This window comes from Heliconius melpomene, chromosome 19 (genome assembly GCF_056956725.1).
Source record: "Heliconius melpomene rosina isolate 202511_hmr_F chromosome 19, ASM5695672v1, whole genome shotgun sequence".
In the NCBI taxonomy this organism is placed as follows: domain Eukaryota; kingdom Metazoa; phylum Arthropoda; class Insecta; order Lepidoptera; family Nymphalidae; genus Heliconius; species Heliconius melpomene.
In genome coordinates, this window is record NC_140407.1 from 13,128,952 (window position 1) to 13,139,470 (window position 10,519).

Here is a 10,519-nt window from a genome sequence, read left to right on the forward strand (position 1 = left end):
ACAACAGTATTGTGAAAGTAAATGTTGTTTTAACTTTCCCTTATAACATTTTCCATTATAAAATTATTTTTCAGATTATCATAAAAAAAATCAGCTTCACGCTGCACCCCGCACAACAAAGAGCCATACATGACCATTATTTAATTGATTATGTCAGTCAATATCTGACTGTAAATGGGATAGCTGTGGATTGAATTTCCTTATTCAGGGGGATGATAATTTTATTCTTATTAGGATAATAAATTAAAAAGTGGGGAACGGAGTGACTAGACACTAGGTTCCCTTCGCCCGCCCTGCCGTGTACGGGATACAGCGTGAAGCTGATTTTTTATTATAATTTCAAACTATAGCAGTGCAAAACGAGCAGCTACAAGCAACGAGTTCCGTCATACATTTAATATTTCAAATTCCGGTAGAAAGTGTAGTACAGTGTGACTCGATAATAATTATATTCTTCCTGCTTACCCGGCTAAAGAAGCAGCTGGAAGTAGAAGTAGAAGGAAGCAGCAGACTTTACAAAAAGAGACACATTGATTCATGTATTTTATCCTAACTATTGAACATATTTAATAATAAAAAATATTATTACAATTAAAAAATACCTTACAATTATATTAGTTTTATATTTTAGTTTTGCTTTTCTTCATTATCGTTCTTACGCCAATTTTGTCCGTCAAAAGCATTTTGAAACATTTGCATGGGATTTGCAAGTTTGCCAGTTAATTGCTTTAACCAATCGGGATTAACTTCATAACCTTTCACAGGTTTATTATTTTCAAAATCATTTTTGATCTTATAATCTTCAAAATCAGCAAAATTATTATCAAAATTAGGATCGACTACAACTGGGGATTGCGTGTCCCCTAACGGTTCATATTTATCATGGTAGCCGTCATTGATATACCCATCATTAATATAAATTACTTTATGGTGGTACTTGTCATTGAAAGCGTTATTTCTAAGAAGAGTGAAGACAGCCCCAGTGAGAGCCATGTTGTTCAACATGCCAGCTGCCAGCGTCATCATTTTTAGAGTCGGCAAGAAGAAAGGCAAGACTGCGGATATGATGAGACCAGGCACCAAAAGAAATGGCATTATATCATAAAAATGCTTGTATAGCTTTTTCATACTTGTTCGTGCTGATTCTTTGGCATCCTCTGAAACAAAAAGTAATCATCATTATTAGGCTTGTAAATATCGCGGAAAACTATATTTAGATATTTTTTTCATCAATATAATTTTAAAAAAATATGCTAACAATGAAATAAATGTTTCACTAGGTGCTCTCTGTCTGCTATGTGCCGGACAACAGAGCTATCGTTAAAAAAATTATATTAAAAAATGTAATTTATAACTTTACTGAGATTTCTTATAAGTATAAGTAGACTTGCAACAAACAATTTACCAATAAAAATACAAAATTTATTAGGACTTAGCCATTGTATTCAATGATCAAAAAATAACTTTATTAGTTTTCTTTTATTTAAAAGTTATTTATTCCTTTACTTGTTTTTATGACTTATACTTGATTTGAAAAACAAAATTAATTTAAAACGTTTGGAGGGTTGTTTTAAATCGATTAACGTTGTCAAATAGGAAAGTTGTGCAAAAGAAATATGGTATGAAAACATCATACATACACCATATTTAAAACAGAAAGTCATCATTTGCTTCACCAGATCATCATAAAAGAAAACATTATTTAAAATGTAGGTTATTTACGAGCTACTTAACTAGAAAAAAAATGTTAGAAATTCTAATACTTAAGATAAAAATAATTACTTTTAAACACATCGACGCTTAAAAATCCATTTTCCTTTGAATTGAGTTGTATACTGTAGTCTTGAAATAGAGTCATTTTGAGCGAACGATCCTGAAGAAGTTCTAATGTTCTATTGCAAAGTCTGTCATTAAGCTCCTCAGTTGATATATTATTAAAATACTGCCAGGGGAAATTTTCACGATAAATAGTTGGCATTTCCTTAGAGCGTAAAGTCTTATCCGCTTCCCATGTTCCGAAAGCTGCCACACATTTGGAGATTCCAAGTTTTAAAGCACATTGTTTAGCAGAATTAAAAACATTTTCATCTATTGTGTCCTTTTTGGGGGATGTATCGCGATTCACGCTCGAATATTTGCTTTGAATAAAACATGGCCACGTTGCGAAAATGAGGATAGCGGCGCTTGCGCGCATCGCTGCAGGCTGACTGACTCGAGGCGGTCAATGCTACCCGGTAAGGAGGGATATACTATACAATTAGCTATGCTACAAGAGATAGCACTTGATTATAATTTAGTTAGCTTTTATTTACACGTAAAAATATACTTTACTTACATTTAAATTAAGTTTGTAGAGACTGGCACGAAGGCGAGTTTTTTATATAATAATATTGGTATACTATTTTATACTTACATATACTATACTTATTTTTTCCGGCTTCACGCTGTATCACACATATAGCATGGTAGGCAGAGCGAACCTAATGCTAAAACACTACGTACCCCACTTTCAATTTTGAGACATTGCCGAATTTTGGGAATCGAATTCACAAGTGTTGCGTTTACAATCACAAGTGTGTGCCACTGCGCCATGACAGCCTCGATTATTGGCATTCTATTTCTAATTTTCAGCGCCAAGACACGATCTGTAACAGTATGTTTTCTATTTGGTATCGAACATGCGTTCAAAATTTGGCGAAAGTTCCTCATGCATTCCGAATTGACAGGAAATGTCCCATATTATCACCAAATGCACATCATTTACATAGGCTCGGTCACGGACAGGCGGCCGCGTGTCGTCGCACCATAGTTTCACCTCGGCGTACGTGCGGTGCATTTTAATTCAACTTATCAATTATAACAGAACACGCAAAATCATTGTCTTAATTATTTCGATGATTTATGAAAGTTCCGTTTGTTGAAAGAAATCATGACAGTAGTAATAAGAAGCAGTAGTAGCAGTGGAATATTCGACAGTTAAGCGACTTAACTGTGAGTATTGATTGTAATACTATTTGATGATTATATGAACACTGTCAGCTTCAAGCTGTATACCACAGGTTAGGCGGAAGGAGCCTAGTGTGTTAAGACTCTCCGTTTCCTACTTTCCACTGCATTCTGGAGGTATTACTACACACTAGAAAATATTAAATATTTTATTCCCTCGAGTGGGAGTCCCACTCAGAACTTGTTGCGTTTACAGGCCCAAGCGTGTGACTGTAAGCGCAATAGGTTTACAGGCTCGTTGATAATTTCAGATTGTTTATTTATTGTATGGACACGTTATGCAGATATTTACACCATACTAAAACACCAAACAAACAATTTAAAAATTTTGGTCTGTCTGTCTTTGCTTGTCCGGGCTGATCTCCAAAACAGCTGAACCGATTTTTATGGGAATTGCACTGGATGATATAGCAGATAGTGAACCAACAAATGGGCTATTCGATTTCAGGATTCTGGATCGATATTTTCGAATAAAATATAGTAATAACAAAAAATAAAACAATTAATCTTATTGTATGATAAAATACAACGGAAATTAGATTTTTTTCCGGTTAGGTTATTTAATAAAATGATAATAAATAATTACTTTCACCCAAGTGTCGTTGATAAGGATCTAAGGAAGTTCTTGCTGTCTACGGGGAATGTATGCCCCTCAATGATTTGACATTAGTCCTTAAGTGGCGGTCAATATCTGGGTCGGTATTTCTACGGCACGATCACGTTGTCCTGCACTTTCTTTTCGGTTTTTGGTCTTGCCGACTATTGTCTTCCGTAGGACTCTTTATATCCTGGCTATCGATCATATCGGCATCAGTCAAACTCGAGCAAGCGTCTTGCGATCATCGATTTTCGAAGTTAAAATTAGTCGTTGAAAATGTGTAAAATGTTTGGTGTACTCTCGTTAGCCTACGTGGCGATATTCATGTTGACAGTTGTGCATTGTAGTGAAGATGTATCTGCTAAGGGCATGGTGGATTTTCTAGGAAAAGGTACCTGATCTTATATTTCAAAAGTGCTCTCATTTTATTTATCATTGATTTGAAAAACAAGAGGGTAAATTTAATTATGTTGTACTGGTCCTGTACTTAACACTTGCAAAGTACCGAAGTATTTTCTTTTATTTAATTTTTATAACTTCATATTTTTTTTCCAAAATGCTTTACATATTGTTACTAAATACCAACCGGTGATAATTTTTTTAAAAGTATATTTTCTATAGATTTCAAAAGTAATGATAAGCATTATAATAGTGACTAATGACATATTAATAATGAAATATAAATAATTAAAATATTAATAGTTTCACTTAACGAGTGTGGTATTTACATTGCATATCGTGATTCTATTGTTTATTCAAGCTGTAAAAGTCATGATTATATTTGTAACGTTGCGTGATTTTAAATAACTTATGCTGTTCAGTCAACTAAAACAGTATAATTTGCTGACAACAAATGATACTTAAGTATTGTGGTAAAATTTCTCTTTCTTTTCTACTTTTTTTTTTACATAAAACTTTTTTTACAAAAAGTATACAAAATTCTAAGCCACAAACAATCACAAATATTTAGGAAATCTTCTATATAATTTTTTTTATTTTTGTAGATGCTAGCGTCGGCCGTACGTTTGGGCATAATGCATTGAAGCGACTTTCCTTCATCTTCCTACCTGTGATGTTCACACTGGGTGTCATCTCTACTCTCCTGATGGCTCTAGCGGTCATATCTGTTAAGAATCTTGCAATCGGGGTTGTCCTTCTGATTGTTGCCGTCAGCCAGGTAAATAATATCATATAATTCATAAATTCTAAAAAAAAGAAATCTTTTTAGGTGTTACGTATAGTACCGCAATATCTTTCTCTAATTTGTGGCGGAGAATGGTTAATATCGTTATATACCACTAGATCCACTATGTCAATCTTATAAAATAATAATAATATATATTCTATTTAGTTTTTCACTAAATTATATCTTTTTCGTTCCAAGGCGGTATCGAGACTCTTTTCTGCAACAGCGGCACCTGCGCCATTAGTTTTTCATCCCCGAGCTGAGTTATTGTCCGGACCAGCATTGCCTGCTCCTTGGCCAGCATCTGGACCTCTTCTATCGCCATGGGCTAGATCTGACAACGATGCAACCATATCGGACTAAATTGTAAAGCAGTCTACTTCTTTTTAATTAATATGTTTCAAACGAAACGACTGGAATGGTTTACGACGAAAAGTATTTGCATTTATTAGGATTTAGACAATGTTTCTGTAGTGATTTTGCATCTCAGCAACGAAGCTTTGCTACGAAGTCCCACCTTCGTCTGCCTGTCGCGAACAATACGAATATTTGTGAAAGATAGACGACGCTCTTTTAAGTATATTTATTTATATTATAAGAAAGAAATAATAAAAATGAAATCAATTAAAATTTTTTATTGCCTTGCCTGTGTTTTACCAGTTTTTTAGGAGACTATTTAAAAATTATACTATAATTCATTAATTTCAGTTCATTTTGCTAACTTTTGTCTTTTAGTAGTTAATTTTAGTATTAAAGTGACAGTGTTATACTATCTATAATAGATCTACTTTACATAGATACTCATGTCCTTTACGACATGGTCTAATAATCTTGATGCATTATTCTCGCTAGAAAGATACAGTAGATATTACGTTTAATGTAATATTATATGCTTATTACGAATAATAAGTTATATTTAGAAAGCTACTGACTGCCCATACCAGTATTGTTTAACAAGATTTTATTTACGAATTACTTTATAAAATACACAAAAATAGACTTATTAAAGTTATGAATTGATTTTCTTTTTTTATATATGAAATAGTATAAATTGTACATAAAACTTTATTTTATCTCATTTTATATTTCTTATATGATGCTACTGCAAATATATAAAATAAATATAATCATGAATTGAATTTCAATCGAAGACTCACTTCGCCGATTTTCTCAGAATATTGTCTTATTGTGAAAAAATATTGAAAGTATCAAAATAACAGCCTAAATGGCTGGTATTAGCTTGGGTCGTGAAATCTTTACCATACATATAAATATATAAAGATAATTTATAGAGGTCAATCTCTACTACCTATTTTAGGCCCAGGTTTCTAACCAGTTACACAGTAAAGTTGTTCCCGGTAAAGTGATTTCCTCGAGGCGTGTAATCTGTTATTGAATGGTAGGATCGGTGGCATTTAAGTTGGTACGATAAATCTTAAAAGAAACTTACAAACCAATTTTCACAAACAGATTTTTACGAATAGATTGATTGACATGTAACATTTTTAATTAAAGAAAATTTATTTAAATTAAAAAAAAACTTTATAAGTGAATACAGAAAATATGATTTCTTTAATTTTTATTTTAAACTACTAATTAAATTTATACATAGATCTCCGAATGCATCACCTTCTTACATGCATATATCTAATAAATAATGTAACTTAATTAGTTATAAGTATAAATATATTAAATAAATCTTTATTTATATAGAAAGCAAAAAGAAAATGTAGAGAAACGTAGTTGAAGTCGTTGATCTTGATCAGGATAAAATATTCTATAGCAAGGAGGGGGCGCACGCGCAGCGCATTCGCTGACCGGCCGTCAGAATGAGCTCACAGACAATCAAAATCGTTTTAGGCCTTTTGACTCTACTTTTATATCAAAATAAAATAAATAGTGAAGCGTCGGTGACAAATGATAATACTGGTGTGCATAAAATCGAATTATATGATGGCGTTATTCTCAAAGTACCGGAGTATAAAAATGATACAGAAAAACTGTTGTCATTCGAAATAGATACAAAGGAAAATAAAGAATCTGGTAAGTTATTTGTTTTAAAATTTATTTATAAATAAATAACATGTTGTAATCATAAACTTATGACATATTTATTTTACGAGCATGGGCAATTGCCCATAGCAATTATGTATGTTGATTAACCTATTGTAAACGTACATGTCCCTCCGTAATAGTTATATACTGATTAAATAATATGTATAATTTATTGTATATCTATAAATAGAGGCAGTACTTGTATTAATTATACACTTAGATAAAAACGATTAAATTACATACTTATTTCAACAATTAAAATTGTTGTTTTTTTGTTGAATGTTTTGTATTAGGTAAATCAAATGGGGATAATATTTATTTTTATATTTTTTTGCTGTTTCACATTATCGATAGATAGATAGAAACTCGTGATATACATATATTATACATACGTTACAATGGTATATCTCATAGGTATACTAATAAAAATTTGTACCATTGAGATGTTTCCTATTTCTACCCTGCTATATTCGGGATACAGCATAAAACCATATGTCAATTAAAAACAAAACAATTTTGAATAAGATGAAAGTACTCTAATTCTCTTCATAATGCCTGTCTAAAAAAATGTCCTACATAAAATCGACCAAAAAATATTCTTCTAACTTTTAAGACTATATTTAATTTTAAATTTAATAATTATAAATAATCAAAAAGGTAGGTACTTTCGTTATATATATTTAGATAAAAACGGAGGACGTAGAGCCCTGTAAAAATATTTTTCTAAATAAAACGTGAGCCGTGAGTCGTGTCTTGAATGAGGCCAGTCAGTGCAATACACATGCACAGTGTGGGTTCGATCCCCGCTCAAAGAAATTAAATATTTATATAAATTTATATTTTCATTTAGTCGCTCTGGTGTCGGGTCAAAGTGTAGTGTTGAGCTCTACCGCTCAAGGCACAGTGCCACCAGAATTCAACGGAGAGTGGCGAACGGTGTGTCTTAACACTAGGTTCCCACTGCAATCTCAACGCCGCGCAATCAAAGATCAAAGATTAAAAATATTATGAATATTTTTAAAATTTATTAACTGTCTGTTCCAGGACGAGGAAAGCAGAAGAAATTAATGCAGCGAATTCTACCTTTGTTCGTAACGCCCTTCGTGATACAGTCAACATTAATACCCCTGGTGCTTGGCTTGATAAAGTTTTTGCTATTTAAATCTCTGATGATTGGAAAATTGGCGTTGGTCCTTATTATTATAAATGCTTTTAGAAATAGTAATTCTTTTAAAGCAAGACATGATGAAAGTTTAGCGAATATACATTACGGCTACAATGGCAATGGAATGGAAGAATATGGTTCTTATTTCAATTCATAGGTTTCTTAGTTAGTTACTTTAATTTCAAGATGGCCAAAGTTAATATTTGTAAGATTAGTATATAATTGATATTTTTATGTAACTTTAAATTAATTAAACATCAGGTGAAACGAAAAATGATTTTTCCTTAATTCTTTATAACAATATTAAAATGTACCTATATAGCGAGACAATATAGTGATGATTGGAAAGGCGCCATTGTGGTGCAATCTAAGGGGTTCATTTTATTAAAATGGTATATATATATAGAGTATAGACTTAATTTTACTTCATTAATTGCAAAAACCCAAAAAATAACAAAAGTCGAAATAGAATTAATAAAGATCCTTCTGAAATGTCTTAAACTCATATATCAAAATACTAAGTCAAGGAAATTAAGTCTAATTAACGTTAAAAGAAAATACGTTACAGTCGTTATAGCGGAAAAGGAAAATAAAAAATATTTATACACACTGCTAGAGCAATTTCTAATGCAGGAAACATTAACACATTTGTTAAAAAAAAAATATTATTTATAAACATTATAGAGATAGGCGACATTTACCTTTTCGTTTTGTCGGTTCACGTATACATATAATACTATAGGTACTGTTTTTAGCAATGTGTTAAGACACTCCACTGCCCCAGTGGCATCAAAAGGAAAGGGGCATCAAAGTCGACGATCAATTTTTTTTAAAAGTAGCCAATGTCACATTTTAGTGTGTGACGCTTGGTGAGAATAGAAGACACGTTGAATCTGTTGGCATTGCGTGTTGAATGGCGGTACTCAACGCCGCGCTTTATCTCTCCATCACAGCGAAGAAATAAAAATACGAAATATTTAATTTCCTCGAGTGAGACTAGATAGACCTAGACCTTTGAATACACCATTAAAGTTTTTTTTTTCTTATATATTCTGATATTAGTTAGGAATAGTAAATAATTTCAAGTTTGTTCTGCGTATTGGCCCATGTAGCTAGGAAGTTATCAATTTTTACTCCTTTCATCGGATTTACAGTTTTTATTACTGTCATCTATGGGATCTGCCATATGGTATAGCTGCGTCGTATCATTACTTGCATACAAAGTTTTATGTGATCTTAATCTAACCTCATCATTCGATAGAAAAATACTTAAATACTAAATACATTTGTAAGCATTTGTAAGTTATATTGTATATGCATAGGTAATGCATCTATACAAATATTTAAACTTTAGATATTATAAGAAGTTTATTCAGCTAAACGTGGTAATCTTAGGACTTACCTGTATTTGTAATATAAAAGTAATGTCCATTTAACATTAGGTAAGTACTGTTGTTAATTTGTAATGTTGTTAGTTGTTGTTATGTTGTTACTTCCAATTAAATATTACCGAATATATTTATTAACATTACAATTGATGAAGAAAAATAAAAAACATAATAATATTTAAAACTATTCATTTTGAAATTACTCATATTAAGAATTGCTGTTGATTTATAAAACTTATGAAATACCTGACTTTCCCTCAAATATGTATAAACTATATATTTATTTAAACATCCCGCAATTTATTGTTATTGTCGTTGCTATAAATTTTGCTTTCTATGAGAAAGGGGCAAGTTTACTTTCATTACACGTGTTGTAAAACATTGATGAAATATATATGTATATAGGTGTTATACGTAATAATAGCGCAGACGGAAACTGCTTGATTATACATACGAGAGTGTTTAATTATTATTTTTTACCTTATGTTTCATATAACAGGATACACAGGGAACTAAGTGTTAATTTCCAAATTCATATTCATTCTCCCAAATGAGAATTTTTGACTATAGAAATAATCCTGAAATATATTTTCAATGTAGCAACAAAATTAATATATACAGTATTCAAAAGATATTTGAGCTATAATGAAAAAAGGAATAATAAAGGGGTTTTTTTAATTTTGATTATTATTATTTTTAATATTAATAATTTCCATTAGATAGTTTTACTTATTTTGTTTGTTCATTTCAATTACTCAGGTATATTTTTCTAATATTAACAATTTTATTTCCCTTACTCGTCTACTTATTATTCTTTTTCGGCATATATTATCTTACAATCCTATTGAAGACTGAAAATAATTTCATAAATGTATGAATTCAATAAATATTCGTATAATACAAGCGGTTGAAGCCGTGCGGAACCGCTAGTAAATAATAAATTAAATTAATTATATTAATTGAATATTCAACCATATTTCTAATCTCTAATGCTTCATCTAATGAAGCACTAATAGAAAATATTATAAATACTACTTACTAAATAAAATCAATTTTTATTCAATCGACTAGAAAACTTTATACGCTAACTTACGTTAACCTGCAATTCTAATCAATTTCAA

General features: G+C 31.1%; 3 protein-coding genes across 3 annotated transcripts; 2 read left to right on the top strand and 1 right to left on the bottom strand.

Moving 5' to 3' along the window:
• Positions 1–9: 9 nt before the first annotated feature.
• Positions 10–2,227, bottom strand: LOC146528875 (uncharacterized). The gene is made up of 2 exons (XM_085203953.1): positions 1,783–2,227; positions 10–1,157 (listed from the first exon to the last, which is right to left on the bottom strand). Exons 1-2 carry the CDS (start codon positions 2,192–2,194, stop codon positions 628–630), a joined length of 942 nt encoding a protein of 313 aa, XP_085060079.1. The 5' UTR covers positions 2,195–2,227; the 3' UTR covers positions 10–627.
• Positions 2,228–3,792: 1,565 nt separating this feature from the next.
• Positions 3,793–5,420, top strand: apn (apnoia). Its single transcript, XM_085203955.1, has 3 exons — positions 3,793–3,995; positions 4,609–4,781; positions 4,989–5,420. The coding sequence occupies exons 1-3, from the start codon at positions 3,881–3,883 to the stop codon at positions 5,151–5,153; spliced, it is 453 nt and encodes a 150-aa protein (XP_085060081.1). The 5' UTR covers positions 3,793–3,880; the 3' UTR covers positions 5,154–5,420.
• Positions 5,421–6,585: 1,165 nt separating this feature from the next.
• Positions 6,586–8,284, top strand: Osi22 (Osiris 22). Its single transcript, XM_085203954.1, has 2 exons — positions 6,586–6,833; positions 7,890–8,284. The coding sequence occupies exons 1-2, from the start codon at positions 6,620–6,622 to the stop codon at positions 8,165–8,167; spliced, it is 492 nt and encodes a 163-aa protein (XP_085060080.1). The 5' UTR covers positions 6,586–6,619; the 3' UTR covers positions 8,168–8,284.
• The last annotated feature ends 2,235 nt before the right edge of the window (positions 8,285–10,519 follow it).